The following is a 22,061-nucleotide window of genomic DNA, read 5'->3' as shown; positions in this document are numbered from 1 at the left end:
TGCAAACATATATATATATATATATATATATGTTTGTATATATATATATATTAAAGTGTATATAATTTGTGTTTGCGGTTGTTGTTTCTCTTAATTTAATCTAAAACCAAAGAAACTTAAAAGGAAAATTCACATAAAAATTTGTGTAATTTTTGTTACTGTTGTTTCTCGACCATTTGAGTTCAACATTGATATGAGAAAACTGAAACTAATTTCGTACAGAATATAGGACTTGCGCTGATTGCAGGAAGAAGGCAAGGAAGGGGAGGTCTGCGTGGGTGTATGTGTGTGTGTGTGTGTGTTTTATATTGGAGGGCATCTCAAAGTCTATTTTCCCGCCTTTGCCTTCCTTTCGTTTTCGGAGGTGATTTTGTTCTTTAAATGATCCTTGTAGTCCAAAATACCTCCCTTCCATTTGGTCACCGTCTCCTTTTCGCATACCCAAATTTCCTCAGCCACCTGGGTTTGGTAGAAACAAATGATTAGTTTTGTCAATGTTTTGTTTATGACTTGAGTTGTATTGTCTTTGTCTCACCTGATTGATAAGTCGGAAATCGTGACTAACTAACACCATGCCACCATCAAAATCATTTATGGCATCCGCCAGGGCATCAATGGTTTCCATATCCAAGTGATTGGTAGGTTCATCAAGCAGCAGCAAATGTGGCACCTGCCAGGCCAGCCAGGCAAACACTACGCGACAACGCTGGCCATCCGATAGCTGACGTATGGGACACACTTGTTGCCTGCCCGTCAGGCCGTAGCGGCCGATGATCTTTCGCATCTCCTCCTTCTCTTTGACATCGGGAAAGGCGCGCATCATATATTCGAGCGGGCTGGCATCCAAATCAAGGAGCTCATGCAAATGCTGATGATACCGTGCGATACGTAAATGGGAGTTCTTACGTATCATGCCAGAGGTGGGCACCAAGTCGCCATAAAGCAATTTCAACAATGTCGATTTGCCAGCACCATTGGGTCCCACTAGAGCCAGACGAGTGTCCAAGTCAATGCCAAACTCAAGATTCTTATAAATCCATGGTGTCTCATCATTATATCGGAAGTTGACATTCTGAAAAATCACAAATAAATATTTCAATCGTGTGATTTTGTATAAAACGAGTCGAATAAGGGAAAAGAGGGACTTACCTGGACCATGATAACTGGCGGCGGTACTGTGCCGCATGATGGGAAATAGAAATTCAATACCTTGTCATCCGTCACCTTCTCGGTAAGACCCTGGGCCACCATTTTGGCTAGTGTCTTTTCCTTTGACTGAGCCTGCCGGGCTAATTTGGCCGAACCGTGACCAAATCGAGCAATATAATTTTTCATATGCGATATCTGATCCTGTTCCCAATTGTATTGTTTCATCTGATTTTCCAATAATTCCATGCGGGTGCGAACAAAAGCCTCATAGTTACCAGTATAATACTTGAGCCGTTTGCTTGTCAGGTGAACGATATTGGTGCAGACTCCGTTAAGGAAATCTTGCGAATGCGAAATCAGTACCAAAATTCGTTTATATTCCTTTAGCTCCTCTTCCAGCCACACACATGCATCGAGATCCAAGTGATTGGTCGGTTCATCAAGCAGCAGAAGATGCGGTTTAACGAATAAGGCACGAGCCAAGGCGATTCTCATACGCCAACCACCTGTCATCATTATCATCGCCGAGAAGGTAAAGAAGAATTGTTGGTTAGTTGGACTAATTAACCCAGAGGAATAACTAAAATCACCCACCTGAAAAGTCTTTGGCCTGTTTTTGTTGCATGGCCTTGTCGAAACCCAGACCATGGAGAATACGCGCCGCTTTAGCCTCTGCTTGATCTGCCGACATGTCATCCAATCTCTCATAAATATCGATCAACTGCTCTTGCGCATCATCCTCCTCGCTCATGGCCAGCTCTTCGGCTAGTTTTTCCAGCTTGATTCGCTCCTCATCCACTTCCATAACGCACTGTAGGGCACTCTTCGAACTTGCCGGTATTTCGCGTGTTAAATGGAATATATCAATGTGAGGCGGAATGGGTACTTCCCGGTTACCGAGCGCTGAAAGAAGTGAGGATTTCCCGCAGCCATTAAGACCAATGAGTCCATATCGGCGACCGCAATTCAATTCGAGCATGGTGTCCTGCAGCAGCTCCGAGCCAAAGAAAGTGATCGAGAAATTGGCAATTTTCACATCACGCGATCGTGGATGCACGGCCAGAGATCCGGTGCAAGATCTTGCCTCAGCACTGATGCGTGCCTCCTCTTCCAATTTAGCGCACAGTTTCTCCTCCTCGGTCAGTTCTCGATCCGGCTGGCCATTGGCCTTCTTGGTGGAAGGTATCTGTTGGATTTTCTTATTCCGGGCATCCTTCTTGCGCTGGGCATCGCGTTTCTTCGAGTTAGACGACATTTTCTCGTTTCTTTACGGTTGTGTGTGTGTGTGTGTTATTTGAGTATGGGATTTTTTGGTAGCAGAAATATTTGTGGCCAAAATTGGTTTTTTATTTTCCTGTTTGTTTGATTGTTGATTTTTGGGCTCTGTGCGATAAAAATGAGATAAATTAGACAACAGTTAGGACTACGACGAATAGGGTTAATCTATATTTAATCTATATATAAGTCTGAACCACCATTGATCAGTTAACCAATTAACCTATTCTGGAGCATCCTAACTGAACCTACCTATGAATGGATTTGTATTAAATTTTAAACTACCTGTTAGTCAAAAATCAACCGAATTGACAGTAGATAAAAAGTCAACGTATTTCATTCTATTTAAAAACAGACATTTTTGAATAATATTTAGCACAGTGTCATCACAAATTGGGAGACATGTGCACAGCTTCTACGCACATTTACACCCACACAGAGACACACACACGCATACACAGAGCCAAACACATGCATTCATATACATACATACATTTAACTAAACAACTGTTTCAACAAAAATTATTTTCGATCTTGATCTTTAACGCGATTTCGATATTAGGCAACACACACAAAAAACTCAAAAAATTTCCACTGTGCGCCTAGTTTCCCTCATTTTAAGACTACGCGACGTCTACTTCCCTTCTTCTGTTGCTGAGCGAACACACTTACACCAAGTCACCGTCACCCTCTCTCTTACTCACACTCCCCCTCACCTGTTTCACGCTACTTCAGATGATTCACTCTCTTTCTCTCTCTCTCAAATATGTACAAAGGAATTTCGCGTGCAAGACAGTGGCAAAAAAAAAAAGGAACCAAAAAAATTTGCAACACTTGGTCCCTCTTCCTTCACGATCTCCTTGCCGACAAGCGTGTGCGTATATATGTATGTATATACATATGTACATACGTATTAGTTGCGCATATTATTGAATTTTTCAAGGCAATATGCACACACATACATACGTAATGTATTCTCACGTATGGCTTACCTTAATTTTATATATTTTTGCGAAATGTTAAATAAAAACGCAACCCTCTTGCACTTGAGAACGGTATTAAGTGAGGAGAAAAGCCTTGCAATTATTTATTGAGCTGTCTTCTGCCTTTTTGGACTTGGACTCGAAGCTGGGGGAACACACACACACGCACCAGCTGCTGCTAAAATGTGCCGTTTTCGGTACAAAAAGAGAGAGACGACTGAGAAAATCTCCACGTGTTTCGCAGCGTTTTCTTTGCATAGGAGCGAGCGAAAAAATTTCCGTTATTATAGCGACGGGCAATTCGCGATAAGCTGGAACGTGGGAGTCTGAAACACTTCTTTGTTTCTTAATATATTTATAACTTCTTAATCAATTTTAAATCTACAAAGCCAAAACACAAAAGAAAATTACAATTACAATAAACCGATTTTTTTTTGTTTTTTTTTTTTGTTTCGAACTGTGCTGACTTTGCACGCAAATAATTTTATGAACAAATTTAACTTTCAAGACCGTTTCGATTTATCGTAACCTATCGTCTGTCACTAAGAATAATCGATAGTAACCTATCGATAGTTACACAAATAGTAAACAAAAATTGTTGTTTTTATTATTAATATTGGCCTTTGGATTTGGTGGCGGTTGTGATCCCAAGGTGAAGGCGGGGGACGGCCCCTTGGAAATTGAACCAATGGCCAAATTAAGCGACACCAAGATTCCCATAACCGAATTCTTGGAGGCGTACAGACGACAGCCATGTCTGTATAACACACTGTTGGGTACCTACAAAAATCGGGTTTCGCGGGAAGACGCCTACAGGGCAATAATTAAATCTTTAAAGAACCCTCAACTGACAGTTATGGACATTAAACTTAAAATTAAAAGCGTACGCACAGTTTACTCCAAGGAGTTGCGCATTTGGATGCGGGAGAAGGAGATGGGCCGTAGCTATGCACCAAAGCTGTTCTGGTTTAAACTGGCGGATTCATTTTTACGTTCCGTTTCCCTCTCCAATGGCAAAAGGGTAGGTTGAACGGTTGACAGTCTCATTATCGGCCTAATGCTTCTGCTATCTTATTTCCACACAGATGAAGACAAAAGCAATCAATCCGAAATTGGATACAAACCAGACGGCGGTTAAAAAGGAAGACAGTACCCTTATAACGTCCAGAAAACTGCTCTTTAATAACTCGGGCGACATAAGCATGAGTGAGGACACTATGGAGGCGGAAGATCAAGAGCTGGATGAAGAGCCGCTCGATACCGAACCTGTGGAATCCATTGATGGTGAAATTGAAGGCATTAGGGCTCTTGAAAGTCACAGTCAAGGCAACGTTTCCGCTGCTGTCAATGCCAGCGAATTGGAGCGACCATCTGCCATTGAAGGATCAACAGGCACCGGCAAGACGGAAATTAGCATTGATGATTCTGGTTTCTGCGTGGTAGAGCAGCAGCAACAACAACAACAACCACAGCAGCAGCAGCAACATCATCAACAGCAACAATTGCAGCCCACTCCAAGAAAACTAAAGTTGACTCAGGCATCTGGCCAAAATCAATTAACACATGATTCCTCTACACCGCCATCAGCATCAGCATTTTCTGTTGCCGGGGAAGATAATTTAGTTATTTTTGGTCAATCAATTGCCTCTCAGTTGCGTACTATTACCGACTCATATTCACGATCCGTGGCCAAATTGCGCATCCAGCAGGTTCTGTTTGAAGCCGAAACGGGACAATTTCAAAACTCTGCCAGCCAAGACACAATTAGTGCACATTTACATACATTTTAATTATTTAAGTTTTTTTTTTTGCATGTTAAGTCTCGAATTATATATATATGTATATGTATATGTATTTATGTCCTCTAGAAATTTTTTATTCTACTCTAGCATTTAAATGTGTGTATATTGTCCTGATAGACGTTCGGTTTGCCGAATACAAAGTAATCTTATAAAACACGAACTGATTATTCGTTTGAAATGAATTGAACTAATAACAGCCGGATGAAACTATAAAGTCTGTGTCTTTGTTTGTACATAAACATTAACTTTTGATTTCTATTTCTTTTTCAGAAAAGTTAAATACCTTCTCACAAGGTAAATAAAAAAATGTAAATTAATGAATATTCATTTGTTTATCCACTATAGTGGAACGTTTAATGATCCACACATGTATGAAGAGCTCAATTACCAAAACAAAATTCAAACAATGTAACGCTTAAAATAGAAAATTGAATTGAAGCCTTCAAACGCTAGATGGCGCCAATGTTTCGTTTGCAGCGCTTTCTGTCTGCAGTCCCACAATTCTCTGTTAAGTTAATTTAAGTTCACCGTTAACATCAGTATTAGAAATAAGATTATTGTTTTAAGCCGGCAGTCCTGAAGGCTAAATTTAATTTATGTTCTCATATTAAGTTTAAGAGTTTAGTTTAGTATATACGCTAGTCGATTCGAACTACTGCTAACAGAGACTAAGCCTGATATCTCTGTGAAAATCGAACTTATATGCCTTCTGCTGCTTACATAAAGTAAACCAGAAATTAAAATGAATTCTGATTAAGCGCTTTATTTGACTTTCATAATTTCGCAGGTAGTACTTTAAAAATTTAAGTTAAAGCAGAGGTGCTAAATTGGAATTGGCACTATCGTCCACAATCGATTGTTGTTACAAAGCTATCGCCGACTATCGATAGTGTGCCACATGTTTGGCACATATGACTGTGAATAACTACAGCCACACTGTTTTTTATTTTTTTTATTTTGTGGTGCTTCATCCAGCATGTGCTCTTTAAATTTTTGTCAGTCATTAAACTGACTCGGCAGCGTCAACATCTATTTTTGTCCTTAGTATTTTCCCACATTGAATTGAAATGCATTTTAAAGCGCTTTACTTTTCAAATTCACAATTTTAAATCATTTAGCCGGAATTCATTTGTGCTAATGATAGTTCCCCGATTTATAATGGGGAACCGTTTAATTGCTTCAGTTTAACACTTGAGCAAATGCAAGGTCGGCTTTCATTTTAGAGTCCATTCCAAGTGGCTTAAAATCTATTTTAAAGCGCATTACATTTTAAATGGGCAATTTAAAATTAAATTAAAATTTAGCCGGAATTTATTCGTTCCAATTGTAGTTTTTCGTTCCAATTGTAGTTTTTCGATTTGTAATGGGGAACAGTTTAATTGCTTCAGTTTAACACTTGAGCAAATGCAAGGTCGGCTTTCATTTTAGAGTCCATTCCAAGTGGCTTAAAATCAATTTTAAAGCGCATTACTTTTTAAATGGGAAATTTAAAATTAAATTAAAATTTAGCCGGAATTTATTCGTTCCAATTGTAGTTTTTCGTTCCAATTGTAGTTTTTCGATTTGTAATGGGGAACAGTTTAATTGCTTCAGTTTAACACTTGAGCAAATGCAAGGTCGGCTTTCATTTTAGAGTCCATTCCAAGTGGCTTAAAATCTATTTTAAAGCGCATTACATTTTAAATGGGCAATTTAAAATTATTTAAAGGGCCCCAAGCTCATAATTTTGCAATTTGTATCTAGTGTGGCCTGTTTTATTTTTAAAGCATCCTAACAGCCCTTAGTATAACTGCTTCATAGTCTCCACACCCAGTGGTGACTGAATTGTGCTGACCGCCCTCTTTTACTTGGCTTTGCATCTGCGGCCACACAAGTAAAACATGTTTGGCACATATGACTGTGAATTACTACAGCCACACTGTTTTTTTATTTTTGTTATTTTGTGGTGCTCCATCCTTTTAAATTTGCGTCACTCATCAAACTGACTCGGCAGCGTTAACGTCTATTTTTGTGCTTAGTATTTTCCCCATCGAATTAAAATGCATTTTAAAGCGCTTTACTTTTCAAATTCACAATTTAAAATCATTTAGCCGGAATTAATTAGTGCCAATGGTAGTTTTCCGATTTATAATGGGGAACCGTTTAGTTGCTTCAGTTTAACACTTGAGCAAATGCAAGGTCGGCTTTAATTTTAGAGTCGATTCCTTTTGATCACAGTTCCCCGATTTATAATGGGGAACCGTTTAATTGCTTCAGTTTAACACTTGAGCAAATGCAGGTTCAGGTTTTTTATCGCTTTGTCTAAGCCGCTGAGCTTGATTGTTTCTTTATGTCAACAGTGAGTAGGCGTCTCCCGCTGGGTCTTCCTTAGAGCGGATGCAGTTTCGTCGTATGCATGGTGAGTGCACTGCGTTGCGTAAAACGCTGGTCACAATACGTGTCCGTATATGCTTGGTGATTGCTTGGGTCGGCTTTCATTTTAGAGTCCATTCCTTCTGATGATAGTTGATGGATCTATAATGGGAAACCCTTTAGTCGCTTTAGTTTAACACTTGAGCAAATGCAGGTTCAGGTTTTTAACCGCATTAAACGCAGGTTCTGGTTTTCAGTTTGAAATCCATTTCCTCAAATATAAGTGACCAGGTTAAACATGAGCGCGAGTATAAGCAGAAGGATTTCTCGCCTTTCTATCATTCGTGAACTTGGCTCAACAGCGTCAGCTGCTTTTTTCCTCCTACCGTAGTTTTCCCCCAGTGGCTTAAAATTATTTAAAGACCCCAAGCTCATAATTTTGCAATTTGTATCTAGTGTGGCCTGTTTCATTTTTAAAGCATCCTAACAGCCCTTAGTATAACTGCTTAATAGCCTCGACACCCAAAGATTAAAGTTAAAAATATGTCTAGCTAAAAATTTCATTGCTCTCAAAATGTGGTACATAATATTTAACTATTCTATTTCATTATAATTATTGGTTCCTTGCATGTTGTTTTTTTTTTGCCGCAAACCAAGAAATCTCAATAATTACCTACATAAAGTGTGGAACACAGCTCGCTAACTCATTTGCGACAACTGTCGTCTACAATCAATTATTTGAAAATCTATCGCCGACTATCGATAGTGTGCCACATGTTTTCTGTTTGGCAGCCGAAGCGTATCATACAATTAAAAATCTACCACTTTATGTGTCACGACGAGATCTTTAGTGCCAATGGTAGTTTTCCGATTTATAATGGCGAACCGTTAAATTGCTTCAGTTTAACACTTGAGCAAATGCAAGGTCGGCTTTCATTTTAAGTCCATTCCTTCTGATGATAGTTCCCCGATCATCATTCATGTACATTTCCATTAAAGAGCACAATGGGGTTCTCCACCCATGCCTCTATAATCTCAAATCATAATCCATCGAATTAGCTGTCATTTAAGCTTATATAAACTATTTGCCACTTAACTTGGAGCTATGGATCTGATTGCGTTTGCTGAAGGGGCAATTTTCTGCACTATCCGGGCACTTCTCCTTCAGTAAAACAAATAAATATATTTTGTATGGGGGCCCCGGCTGCGACTGTACTCAATTTCTGACTCACCACACCATAACTTCAATGCGCGTTACTCGACAATAGTCATGGGCATGTATTGTCGGCCTGCTCTAACGTTCAACATGTTGCCCGTGTTCTCGGCCGAGCCGTTTAGACTGACTCTTCTGGACATTGGTACTTCGTTCGTTTCGTTGTACAGTTGTCACTTTGAACTCATAGGAATTTTGGTTTTTCAGTCATTTCCTAGAATAGCCAGCTGAAATTTTTTTTGGAATTTGGAAATTTGTCCAGTGTGGCCTGTTTAATTTTTAAAGCATCCTAACAGCCCTTAGTATAACTGCTTAATAGCCTCGACACCCCAAGATTAAAGTTAAAAATATCGATATTGTGCCACATGTTTTCTGTTTGGCAGCCGAAGCGTATGCCCATAGCCAAGCAACTGAGTTGCTAGCCACTTTATTGTGTCTATCTCGACTGAGATCTTTACAATATTTCCCTACTTAAAACTAAAACTAAAAAAACTAAAACTAACTCCCCGATCATCATTCATGTACAATTCCATTAAAGAGCACAATGGGTTTCTCCACCCATGCCTCTATAATCTCAAATCATAATCCATCGAATTAGCTGTCATTTAAGCTTATATAAACTATTTGCCACTTAACTTGGAGCTATGGATCTGATTGCGTTTGCTGAAGGGGCAATTTTCTGCACTATCCGGGCACTTCTCCTTTAGTAAAACAAATAAATATATTTTGTATGGGGGCCCCGGCTGCGACTGTACTCAATTTCTGACTCACCACACCAAGACTTCAATGCGCGTTACTCGACAATAGTCAAGGGCATGTATTGTCGGCCTGCTCTAACGTTCAACATGTTGCCCGTGTTCTCGGCCGAGCCGTTTAGACTGACTCTTCTGGACATTGGTACTTCGTTCGTTTCGTTGTACAGTTGTCACTTTAAACTCATAGGAGTTTGGTTTTTCAGTCATTTCGTAGAATAGCCAACTGAAATGAAATGAATGCTGGGGTTGCCCGACCAAGTGACACTTTGGAATGCAAGTGAATTCTTGATTTGGAATACAGTAGATTCGTCTTTATTGAATTTGATTTCTTTGTTCAGTTTTACATGCTATATAAACTATTTATTTATTCGTATATTATTCATATTTGCATTATTTTTCGTTTCGTTTTTCTGTTTTGCCTTTAATAAATGTTTCTTTCCATTATTTTCATTTTCATTTTTTTTTGTTTTTTCTTAATTCTGTCAATGTCAAAAATCGTAATTTACAAATTAACGCAGATGGAAGGAGGAATGGATGATAGCAAAAACCAAAAGCAAACACCGAAATCAAATAACAAATTAAGGCAACACCAAAACAAAGAAACCAAAAACATATTACAAACTATTATAATTTAGATAAAGTTAAGTTAATTTTTTTTAAATATTTTTACTTGGTATCTTATTTTGGTTGTTGTCTGATTTCATATTCATTTAATCGAATAAATGCCTTAAGCTTAAAAAATTGTTGCCGAAAATTGTTAAAGTGCTTAAGATTAGGCCACTATTTTATATATATATATATACTATATATATATTTAAATATTTGTTGTTGGTTTCTTTTGATATTTCTGCTGTTTTTTAATTTTTTTTTTCAATAATTTCCTTTCTTTTTTCTGTTCTTCACTTAGTAAATTTTGGATTTTCGTTTATTGGGCGGATTTGAAACTGAAAAATCGTTTGCTTTGCTTTTTGTTATTGTTTATGCTTGTTAAAGTGTTAAATTTTTATTTATGTTTTTGGTATTTCTGCATGTGTCTTTTGTTTTTGTTTTCAAGGGTCAACTAAGAGTTTTGTTTGTTTGTCTGGGTTTTTAATTTTTGGTTGTTAACTTCTACTTTCCTTTTGTTTTTTTTCTCTTCATTTTTTTTGTTGTTTATTATACTTGAGTTGTAAGTATATATATATATATGTGTTTATCTTTAGTGTAGATGACTTGTATGTATATTAATATAATATTTTTTTTAAATTAATATTGATATGGTCTGGTTTTTGAATGTTTTCGACTTGCAACTTTTCCGTTCGTTAAGTTAAGTTTTTATGCCATATTTGGTTGAAATTGTTAAATTTTTCTCTATTCGTTTTTGGTTTTTCGATATTTACAAACATTTTTATTAATTTTTTTTTGTTCTTTTTGGTTTTTTGCTTTATTTAAAGCATTAAAACAAAAATGTCTTGTTTTTGTTTCGTTTTTTTTTGGTTTTACTTGGCAAATTCAAAAACTTTTTTGGAGTCTGAGTTTTCTTTCGGTTTATCGTTGTGTGTGTGTGTGTGTGAGTGTTTATCACTTTTTTTTTCTTTTTGGTAGGGGCTCTTAAATTCAATTTTCATTTATCTTCATTTTCTACATGACTTGACACACACTTGAAAAAAAAAAAGGACAACAAAAATCATTTCATTGTTTGATTTAGGTTTTAGTTTTTTTTAGGTTTTAGTTGGTAGTTTATGTATAAAAAGTCAAGTGAACTGCTTCGGATTGGTTTGCCTTGCGTTTTTTTTTCTTTTTGTGGTTTTTGTAGAATTGGAAGGATATTTCAGTTAGCTTAGAATTTGAGTTTGTTATTGTTAAATTTGTATATACACATTTTTTGTTTTTTGCTTGTGATTTTAAAATTAATTACGTATGCTTATTCGTCTTCTTTCTATTCTTTCTCCATGTGCTTCTTCGTCTTCCTCTTCGCGTGTTCTGTGTTTCTCTACAGATTCTATGCAAAAAATTTCATTGCCTACTTTTTGGGATTTTCATATATTTATCTTTTAATGTGGGGAGTTTCGATTATAAACTTGGCTAGCACCGCATATTGTTAATAATTTGTTATATACTTAGATTTCTAGCATATTCAAATGTGTGTGTGTGTGTGTGTGTGGAGTTTAAAAGGAATTGGCTGTGCGAGTACTTGACGGTTCCTCAGCGGCAACAAAAAATACGAAATTCTTCTTATGCCTTTTTAAAAAATAAAATGTTTGGTTCGTTGGGTTTTCTTTTTTGTTGGTAATTGGTTTTTCCACGTTTCTTTGTTCTTTGATTTAGTTTAATTGATAAAAAATTTAAATCAATCAAATATATTGAAGAGAATTTTCTTGGATCTATAGTGGATTATAAATATATATGTATGTACATATATACTTCTGTTCATCATGAAAATGTTGAATCAACAATTTGATAGAGTTCAAAGTTCAGAGTCGAATCATATCACAATTCTGGAAGGGAGGGAATCTTCTAAATGGCAAATGAAACTCAAGTGAAATATCGAAAAAGTCCAAATCGGGTAATCAATAAATAAATCGACTTATCGTAGAGTAAATATATATACTTTTATCTCGTCTCGTTTTATGTTCAGAATTAATAATCATTTGGATAATGAAAAGAAAAGAAACTAAAATTTAAACATATTTTCATGTTGTTTATTTATTTATAATAATAATTATTGTATATATTGTATATATGCATATATTCTCTTCTTCTTTTCCATTACTTTTTCACATGAACTTTACTTTCGTATGTTTTTTTTTTTTTTTTTTTTTTTTTGTATAATGATTTTATATTTATTTAGATTGTAATTGTAATTTTTATTATATATATATATATATATTTTTTGTTTTTGTTTTTAGCTAAAGCGTATGAAAATGCAAAGTATTTTTGTTTTTTGTTATTCATTAATATTATTACGTTTTAACATTTCTAAAGACAAATTAAAAAATTAAATTTAATTAATAAAAAAAAAAAAAAAAAACATTCAAAATTTATTTGTTTGCATATGTTTTGGTATATGTGTAATATAATAATAATAATATATAATAATAATAATAATAATATAATAATAATAACGCGGCAAAAATGTTCTTTTTGGGATTTACTTTTTTTTTTTTTTTTTTAATGAGTTTTGGATTTTTTACTTTTCTCGTTCTTATGCTAAGAAAAAATATGTGTAATTAAATATATCTATGAAGATTTTGTAATTTTCTGGGTTCCATTTTTTTTTTTTTGTATTTTTTTCGTTTGTTTTTCTTGTGTATTCTGGTTTTTTATTTTATTTTTTAACTTACTTGCTAAGATACTCAAAAAAAAAAAAAATTGGCTTTGCTTACAGTTAGTTCTTCTTGCTCCTTCTTCTTCCCTTTCATTCTTCCTGCGTCTCGTCCGTCGTCCTTTACTATTTCATCCTTATCTTTATGTTCTTCTACTACATTCTGAATAATTATTTGATTTCTTTTTTGTTTTTGAGTTCGATATGCGGTTTAGTTTCTCCGAGAAAAAAAAAAATTATGCTAAATTTATCATCATAAGTAATAATGCTTAATGTCTAGGCATAATTTTCATATTGAATTTTATAAGTTATTATTTGTTTTTGTTTTTGTTTATTATATAAATATTAAGATTAGTGCAAATTTTGCAAATTTAGTTGTTGGTTTTTATTTGCTAATTATTTTTCGTTTATTGTAAATTCAAAATTTACAACTATTTATTGTATGTGTGTGTGTGTAGGTGTGTGTGTGTGTGCGTATGTTTGTGTGTGTGTGTGTGTGTGTGTGTGTGTGGGAAACGAAATTTTTCAAAAAATGTTTCATTCTTCATTGAAATTTTTGTTTTGTTTTTTGTTTTTGGCTTTTAACTATCTTTTACTTTGGGGTATTATGGTTTTTTCTTTCTTTTTTTGTTTTCTGTGTTGTTGTGGGTTTTGTTTGTTGTGTTTGTTTTTATTTTCTTGAGATCAAAAGATAGTTAAAGAAAAAGCAAAAAGGTTTTTGGGATCTCTCTGTCTCTATATATATACAGTAAGGTTTTCTTTATTATTTACAAAAAAAAAAAAAAAACAGTCTTTAAGTAGAAACAATAAAAAAAAATATACCTCGGTTTCTTCTTCTTTTGTTTTTTTGGGATCTTTTGGGGGGTCTTTTAATACTTTTCGCTTCGCTGCTGCTTCTCGCTTACTCTTTCTCTTCGCCACTCTTCTTCGCTTTCCTCTCTCTTTCGTTAGCTTCTCTAAACTTTTATTTCTTTTCTGTTTTGTGTTTTTAACTATAACTATGACAACTTCTAGCCTAGAAAAAAATCTTTAAACTTTAATGCTAAGTGCCCTATATCAAAAAAATCGCTTTAAACACAAATCAAAAAAAAAAAAAAGAATTTTTTTATATATAAGTATATAGAACATACGATTAATCACACTTAAATATGCTGCTTCACATTGCACTGTTTCGTTTCGAATCTTTATCTTTAGTAGTTCCAGGCGGGGGCCGCTGGCGTGGGCGTGGCACCGCCAGCGGAGGCGGCAGCAGCCGTTGTACAAGTCTCCTCGGACTGGTCGGCTCGACTGTTGCTGGTGCTGCTCAGTCGGCGGACACGCACCATACGCAGCTTCTCCTCGTTGATGACCTTCAGTTGCTGCTCGGCCGCCTCGGCGGCTGCCAATGCTGCTGCTGCCACCTCTGAGTGGAGCTGGGGCTGCTGCGGCTGCTGCTGTGGGTGGTCATCGTCCTCGTCGTCCTCTTGCTTGATGTGCACTTCGGGCTCCATGAAACGGTGGTCGATGTCGGGCTCTACTTCGCCTTGGTTGGATCCCTCGATCGATTTGCTTTCAGATTCACCATCGTTGCGATTGTAGTCGGATGGCTGCATTACACAAACCCCGTTGATGATCCTCTCGTTGTCGTTGGCTGATCCGACCACTGGGGTGGAGTTGGGCGTAGTGCCGGCTGGGTTGACCCATTGTGGGGCAGCTGGCTTGCGTCTTGAGCTGCGCACCACATTGCTCATGTAGGCGGCTGCCGCTGCCGAGACCATGGCCGATTTGGCCAGAGCCTTCTCATAGTCGGAGGCAAGGGACTTGCCGTCGTTGCCGCCCTCATGGTCGGTTGGGCCACCTTCGACAGACTCGTTATCACTCATATTATGACGACTTCCGGCCTCCATCAATTCCATGTCATCTTGATAGTCGTCGCTGCGCTCTCGCTTCAATGTGGGCATTGATAGATCCAGTCCGCTCATTTGCTCCTTGAATGCCTGATTCAGGGCCTGCAATTCATCGCCGCCGGCCGAGCCGACAGCGGCAGCAGCTGCGGCTGCTACACCAGCAGCGGCAGCAGCTCCCGGAATGCCGGCCAAACTGCGTCCCAGAAGGGCGGCGGCAGCGAAATACGGCGGATACGGAATGGGTGCACCGCCCAGGCCCATGCGCTCTTTGTGCAACTCGACGAGTCGCTGTTGCAGCAATATGCGGAACTGGACGGGATCAAAGGGTGTGGCATTGGTGTTCTCACGACTCGGTATCGGATTATCCTGCTGACCCGGCTGGCCGTGCGGCACTTGCTGCTTGAGACGCATGCGATGGTTGTGGAACCAATTGGTTATAGTTCTTGTGGCCAAGTTTAGCTCGTTGGCCAGGAATTCAATGGTGCCAACATTGGGATACGGATCTAAGGCGAATGCCAATCGCAGAGCCTCCTTCTGCTCCTCGGAGAAGAGAACTCGCTGCTTCTTGCTGGGCGGAGCCCCACCCACCGAGGAACCAACTGAACCGGGACCCGGTGAGCTTGTGTAGAAGTCATTGGTGTCATTGCTGGAAGTGTCGCTGCTATTGTCCTGCTGATTGGGTCCCGTGCTACGGCGACGTTTGCTGGCCTCGCGTCGCTCGTTCTTCAGAAGCTGCAGTCGCTCCACATTGTTGGCATCGCTCAGCCAGAGTTGCATGCGAATGAAGGGTTCGCGTCCCTTAATCGAAAGCATATGCCAGGGCTTCGGTTTGCTTAGCAATTCGGATACTGAGCCCTGGGATAGGCCCAGAACGGCCTCGCCAAAAATCTTCTGGCCAATGTTATTGGCAAGCAGAGCCTCCTTGATCTTGGTGGTTATGTCGTGAGTGTCCAGATCTTGGGTGAGAGCAGCCATCTCATATACGGTGGGCGACATATGCTGATGCAGGCTACGCATGGCATTGGGCGGATGGGCCCCACCATGGACGGGCATCAGCATCGGTTTCTTCTCCTCGGCCGTCGATGAGGAATTCGGTGTGCTGCCGGCACTCACCTGGCCGGGATTGGCGGGCAAACTGATGGCATGTTGCGGCGGCAAGCCAGGCGAGGTGAGCAGCATATTCTGATGATGCTGCTGCAGAGCGGCCGCTGCCTGGGCAGCTTGGGCCACCTGGTGCTGATGTTGCTGGTGCTGTTGATGGGACTGATGCTGCTGCTGCTGGGCAACAGCAACGGCCTGTTGCTGCTGCATAGCCGCCGACATGGCAGCCGCCTGCATTTGCTGCATTATATGCTGTGCCTGGGCCGGCTCCTGCAGCTTCAGTTCGTTCATCATCTTCTGCATGGGCAGGGCGGCTGCTTGCATCTTGCTGGCCAATCCGGGAGTGATCTGAGGACTGCCACTGTAGCTGCCGGTGCGCATTAGCTTCTCGGGTGCAATCTTGTATTGGCTGGCCACCAGTTTGTGGACAGCATTCTCGTCCTCCAAGAACATTTTCATGCGTATGAAGGGCTCACGACCCTTCTGGGTCAGCATGTGCCAGGGCTTGGGTCGGGCCAACAGATCCGAAACGGATCCCTGCGACAGACCCAATACGGACTCACCGAACAGACGCTGCGAGATGCTATACTGGGACAGAGCTTCCTTCACACGACGCACTATATCCTCGGTATTGAGATTGTTGAACATATCGAATTGCTGTTGGGTTATTGGCGGCAGCACCGCCTTGGTGGGTCGTTGAGGTTGACTGTGATGCGGTGTGACCGGCGGTTGGGTGATCAACGAGTTCGTTATCGATGCCATTCTCTGCAATGGACTGGCCGTGGCTGCAAACTCCTCATTCTGACTGCTCAAGGCGGGTGGCAATATGGAATTGCTCAATGGACTGGGGGCTGATGAGTTGCTGGCATTGCCGCTGGTTGCCCCAGCTGGTCCTGCTGGTCCTGGTCCTGCGGGGCCGACACCAGCAGATGAATTGCCCGATGTTGGTGCTGCAGCTGATGGGGCAGGGGTTGAGCCACCTTCAGATTTGCGACCATGCATGGACTGGAAACTTTCATCACGATCGCCGTCTTTGGAGCTGCTGCTGCTGCTGTGATCCAGTGAGCGTTGTCCATTCAATTTGATGTCCTTGCCGGCCAATGACAAGTCCTGGGCACCATTTAATACCTGCAGGGCCATCAGGCTGGAGAATGTGGGAAAACCGGCTGCAGCCTGTTGTTGATGCTGCTGTTGTTGCTGCTGTTGTTGCTGCTGTTGCTGTTGATATTGTTGCTGCAATTTGGCTATTTCACGCTCGAAAGCATGTCGCATATTCTCATCGGCTGCCATGGCCGATGGGAAAGCATTGGCTCCCGGAAAGGCATTCGCTGCACCGGGCATATTGGCAGCACTGCCAAATAATGATGGTACCAGAAAGCTAAGAGATAAATAGAAAGAGATGAATTGTAAATCTTTGTTTGGGGGCCAACTGTTGCTGCTGCTTCTGACTTACCCTGGAAAGGCGGCCTCACGTGGAGTTCGTGCAATTAACTCTTGATATAGACGCGCCACTTTGTCTTGGGTTAAGTCCTCGTGACGCAAACGTTGCTGCTGTTCCCTCTGGGCAGCGGCTTCACGTTGCTGCTCACGTTGCTGTTGCTGGGCGGCTGCAACTGCAGCGGCTGCCTCACGTGGATCACGATGATCCAAATGCTGTGCTTGTGGCTGTTGCTGTTGCTGCTGCTGCTGCTTCAGTTGCTGCTCAACCTTAAAGAATGGTGAAGTACAACGTTGAGGTGGAGATTTGCTGTCCTCATTGCTTATTTGTGTATCATCATGACGACGTTGTTGCTGTTCCTGTTGCTGGTGCTGCTGGGCAGCTGCAGCACTGTTCTTGAACATCGACGAGGCTTCGCTAAGTATGTGAACAATGCGTTCATCGGTCATCGAATCATCACCGCCCGAACCGCCAGCTCCACGTCCAGCATACTGAGGGAGACCAGAATCTAAAACGAAAACGATCGAGATGAGAGTGAGAGGTTAATGATCATTAAATATTGCTAGCCATTAAACGTTGTAAATGTTTATAAGCGCGCGCATTGGTCACTCATTGATAGTGCTGCCCGGAACCCTTTCCCTCCACCCCTTTCCTGCCTAACAACTTCTTCCTCCCATTTCACGTTTTTTTCTTTTTCGCATTTATTTTCGGGGGCCGCGGTCTTCCAATTAAGCCATAAAGCGTTCAAAAAGCCAGCGCAAATTTGTGGCCATAAAGCGCGGCGGCATATCATGGCATGGCATGGCATATCATGAAAAGAGCCAATGCATCCATCCCAGAACCATTCCATCAGAACGTCTCCTTTTATGCAAGGCAGCTAAATAATCGACATTTACACTGCGAGAATGCGAAAAGGAATCTGTGAATTCGAAATGTTATTCCAATGAATCTTAAATAGTTGAATTCTCCATGCCCTTCAATTTGCCAATTCAAAAAGCTATGAGATTGTTTTTGTTTTTGTTTGTTTTTTGGCAGGGTGCAAGGAGAAAAAGTGCTCATCGAAGCGGTTTTTTTTCCTTTTCTGTATGGTGAATTCAATTGCATATGGAAAAACGAAAAAATGGAAAAACTGCAGAGTGAAAAAATATGGAAAATTTGTTTGCACAAATTCAATTGAAATGAAGAGGGAGAGTGAGTGAGTGAGTGAGAGAGAGAGAGAGAGAAACACGAGGAGGAGCCACTGTGTGATGGATGGATGCATGGATGATGGCTTTTGATTTCTCTGTGTTTGGTTTTTTTTATTTCACTTCCCATTCGTTAAATGTCGCTGGATCGACTGTTAAATTGCAAAATAATCACACAAGTGGTTAGTCCTTCCCCCCCCAGAAGCGTGTGAGTGTTTTTGTATATGTCCTGCGGCATGTTTTGCGGCTGGCCAGAGAGTTGGCCCAAACATCAATCAGTCGCTTACGTTGCAAACAAACACTGAAAATAACTGAAAATCGTTTTACAATTGCCCAAGCATAATCGATGCCCCAAAGGAGCAAACACTTGACGAGCCAACCAACCATCCAGCCAGCCCAACAAACCAATAGCCAAAGCAAGAAAAAAAACACAAACGGAAACGAGAATCAACACATGAATGACAAATGTTTGTCCCCACCCACACACACACACACACACACACACACACACACACCTGAGAGAATTGAAAATACACAATATATGTAGATAGATAGATAGATAGATAGATGGCTAGTTAGATAGATAGAGCTGAAGCACAAGGACAAGGGAAACTAGAATAGATCGACAAAAAATCACATTCAGGTGGGTAAAAAGAAAGGAATTGGCTAAGGGGAAGGGGAAGGGGGAGGGGGAGGGAAATGCCATTTGGATTTGCGTTCACTTCATCTTTTTGTTCGTTGTCTGTTGTTTGGTTTGTACCCATCCATCGCTTCATTTGGGGATTACAAAGTGTTTTTGTGTTATAAAGTCGAAGATGACATTGATGACACCTGGAATGACCCTCAGTGGTGGGACCAGACAGCTTAAGCTTGTAACCAAGGCCAATGGACTTTAGTATTATTTATGAGCGAACTGTTTTTTTCTTCTTTATAATTTTTGTCTTCACTTTCCATGAAATATTTGTTTAAGGACTCTCCACAAAGAGAGTATAAGAGTCAATCTCAAATGGAGTAAAGTTTGGCTGAACAAAAAATGTTTGTTTAATTTTTTAAATTATAAATTTCAAGCCATAAAGAGTTTTATTCATGGACCTCAAAGGATAGAGAAAGGATTCGGGCACACAGGTCCGATGATTGTGAAAGAGTTTCGTTTTTATTTGTCTATCTATCTATCTATCTATATATATAAAAAGAGAAAACCAAGAGTGAGAGTGAGAGAGAGAGAGAACGAGGACAAATGTCCGCATAAATATATTTTGTCATAACCGTTGGCCACTTTTTTTGTCTGCGATTTGTGTGTGTGCTCATTCCAATTTGTTTTGTAATTTATTAGAGGAGAAACAGAACATGTTGACCAAATTGTCATTCAAAAGGAAGTTTCCATTTTTTGTTTCCATTTTTTTTTTTTTTTTTTGTTTGTTTCTGTTTTACGCCATTCTCCAATTTGGAGTCGTTAAAATAAAAAATATATATTTATATTTTTCTCTGTGTGTGTGTGTGTGTGCATAGGGTATAGATATAGATATGATATGCATATATGTATATGTATATACCCCCCCAGACCAGTTCTCATGACAATTTGCTTGATGAATATTTGCCTTTTTCTAACAAATCAGACGAAACGAACCCAAAACCCAAACCCATCTACCTTGGATGGAAGGAAGGTTCTAGTACCATCTTTTGTTTAATGGCAGGGCAGTGAGATCAGAAGAGTGAGTGCCTAAGGAGTGCCTGGAAGTGGAAGTGGAGTGGGCTGGAAGGAGATTTTTCCCTTTTTTTTTTTTTGTGTTTTTTCTTGCTCTAATACAATAAATATTTGCCAGCAGACAAACACAGAGAAATATGTAATCATACTTCAACATGTCGCGCCAAAAGGGTTTGCCTACCACCCCCCATGGACGGGAACCAGGAGTTGGAGGCAAAGAGATTGAATTGAACGGGGCACCACACATTGAAATTGGCACACGCACGCAATTTGCATTAATTGCAAGAAAAATTTTCTAATTAAAATGCCAGTCATTTGTTTTTTTCTGTTTCACTTTTTTTCCGCTGTGTGCTCTCTTTCCTTGTTTGTCTGTCTGCCTGTCTGTCAGTTATACCATTTGCATTGGTACAGATAGATATGTATGTATATATATAGAAGTGTCAATTATGGATATCACTTCTTTGCTTCTAAGTGAACTGAGTCTAAACGTAGCATGGCAAATTGAAGGAGCTTTTTGGTGGGTCGATGAGCCACGACAACACCTTGATATATATGTATGTATCTCCCTCCCCCCTCTCTCTGTCCCCACTCAATGGGTATGCATATACATATATCATATTATCATAAAAGACAACAACATCAAACAGTGTTAATTTGTTGTTGTTGCTCAAAGGGTTTCAGTCGGTTGCTGTTGCTGCTGCTGCTGTTGGTGGTTGCAACAACTTTGTCTTGCATATTTTAATTTGTTTTCGTCATGATTTTCTGTATACACCTGACTCTTCCATCTCCATCTCCATCTCCAACTCCCTTAGTATTCATTGTCGAAGTTCATTACAAAGTAATTAGCTGCCTTATATGCAAAAATAATCAAAAAACCAAAATATATAAAGGGGAACACAACAACAACAACAACAACAACAAAAAGAAAGAAACAAATTCGTTAGCCAAAAAACTCTGAACACGACACACAACCAACAGCCAACAGCCAACATGTGCAACATTTTGCGGTAAAAATTATGCCAAAGACAAAGTTTTTAGTTTTGTTTTTTGCTACTCCTGTTTATTTTTTGTTCTTCTTATATTCAATGCTTGTTTATAAAAAGGACGAAAAAAGGCAAATAAGAGCGAAAGGGAGAGAGATAGAGACAGTTAAAACAATTAACTAAAAACTAAAGTCTTTCTGCAACCAAAAAGTGCCCAAAATTATGCTACAGTAATTGCCAGGCAAATATCTTGGCTAAAACTAATTTTTTTTTCTCCGCCAGAAATAAGAGCTGCCTTCTCTCCCTTTCCAAAGTAGGTTTAGATTCTCTCCCCCTGCCCCTTCCTCTTACCACTTCCCCCTGCCCTTGCCATGGAGTTGTTCTATTCTTGGATTTTCATCTTTCATCTTTATAGTTTATGAGGAATGTGCGGCAGATGCGCGATGCATTACAAATAATGTGACAACAAAAACAAACAACATTTGGAATACCTTTGGGCAAGGGTATTGTTTTTTTTATATGTGAAAATGTTATAAAATTAAATAAAATTTCATTTTGTAGTCATTTATTTATGAAAATTGTTGAGTGAGCTTTATGCTAATTTATGTGTATTGTTTCGATTGTGTTTCGTTTTTGTTTTTTTGGCAGCCCACACATACAATATCACCCATCCCATCCCATCAGCCATCATCTGAAATCGCCTAGCCACCCCGCCCCCTCCACCACCCTCATGGCTTAAAATGTTTGCCGCTTGCCCATCTCATCCATATAAAATACCATAAATATGAGGCCAAAAATCGCGTAAAGGCGCAAGAATTGATACGGCCCGTTGCCCACTTAGTCAGAGAGAAAAGAGTCGTGTGTGTGTGCGTGTGTGTGTGTGTGTGACAAATAATTTGTGAAACGGCCACAAAAAAGATATAAAAATGTG

The 22,061-nt window shown here is 39.5% G+C and overlaps 3 protein-coding genes across 5 annotated transcripts in view; 1 reads left to right on the top strand and 2 right to left on the bottom strand.

The window, feature by feature from the left end:
* Positions 1–46: 46 nt before the first annotated feature.
* On the bottom strand, positions 47–3,754 carry LOC137583246 (ATP-binding cassette sub-family F member 2). The gene is made up of 5 exons (XM_068298209.1): positions 3,417–3,754; positions 1,744–2,532; positions 1,150–1,655; positions 536–1,072; positions 47–459 (listed from the first exon to the last, which is right to left on the bottom strand). The coding sequence occupies exons 2-5, from the start codon at positions 2,402–2,404 to the stop codon at positions 328–330; spliced, it is 1,836 nt and encodes a 611-aa protein (XP_068154310.1). The 5' UTR covers positions 2,405–2,532; positions 3,417–3,754; the 3' UTR covers positions 47–327.
* Positions 3,755–3,973: 219 nt separating this feature from the next.
* On the top strand, positions 3,974–5,423 carry LOC137583256 (rap-GAP domain-containing protein DDB_G0281809). Its single transcript, XM_068298221.1, has 2 exons — positions 3,974–4,428; positions 4,493–5,423. Exons 1-2 carry the CDS (start codon positions 4,096–4,098, stop codon positions 5,195–5,197), a joined length of 1,038 nt encoding a protein of 345 aa, XP_068154322.1. The 5' UTR covers positions 3,974–4,095; the 3' UTR covers positions 5,198–5,423.
* Positions 5,424–12,687: 7,264 nt separating this feature from the next.
* Positions 12,688–22,061, bottom strand: part of ct (homeobox protein, cut) — a 71,920-nt gene continuing 62,546 nt past the window's right edge. For all 3 annotated transcript variants that reach the window (XM_068301362.1, XM_068301381.1, XM_068301371.1), the window contains 2 exons: positions 17,274–17,766; positions 12,688–17,198 (listed from right to left, as the gene is read on the bottom strand). In XM_068301362.1, coding sequence (XP_068157463.1) covers positions 14,024–17,198; positions 17,274–17,766 — 3,668 coding nt within the window. In that variant the 3' untranslated portion in view covers positions 12,688–14,023. The remainder of the gene's footprint in view (positions 17,199–17,273; positions 17,767–22,061) is intronic.

The sequence above is a fragment of the Drosophila tropicalis genome, unplaced genomic scaffold, assembly GCF_018151085.1.
Source record: "Drosophila tropicalis isolate 14030-0801.00 unplaced genomic scaffold, ASM1815108v1 contig_158, whole genome shotgun sequence".
In the NCBI taxonomy this organism is placed as follows: domain Eukaryota; kingdom Metazoa; phylum Arthropoda; class Insecta; order Diptera; family Drosophilidae; genus Drosophila; species Drosophila tropicalis.
The sequence above is the reverse complement of the archived record's forward strand: the minus strand, read 5'-3'. Positions and strand labels throughout refer to the sequence as shown.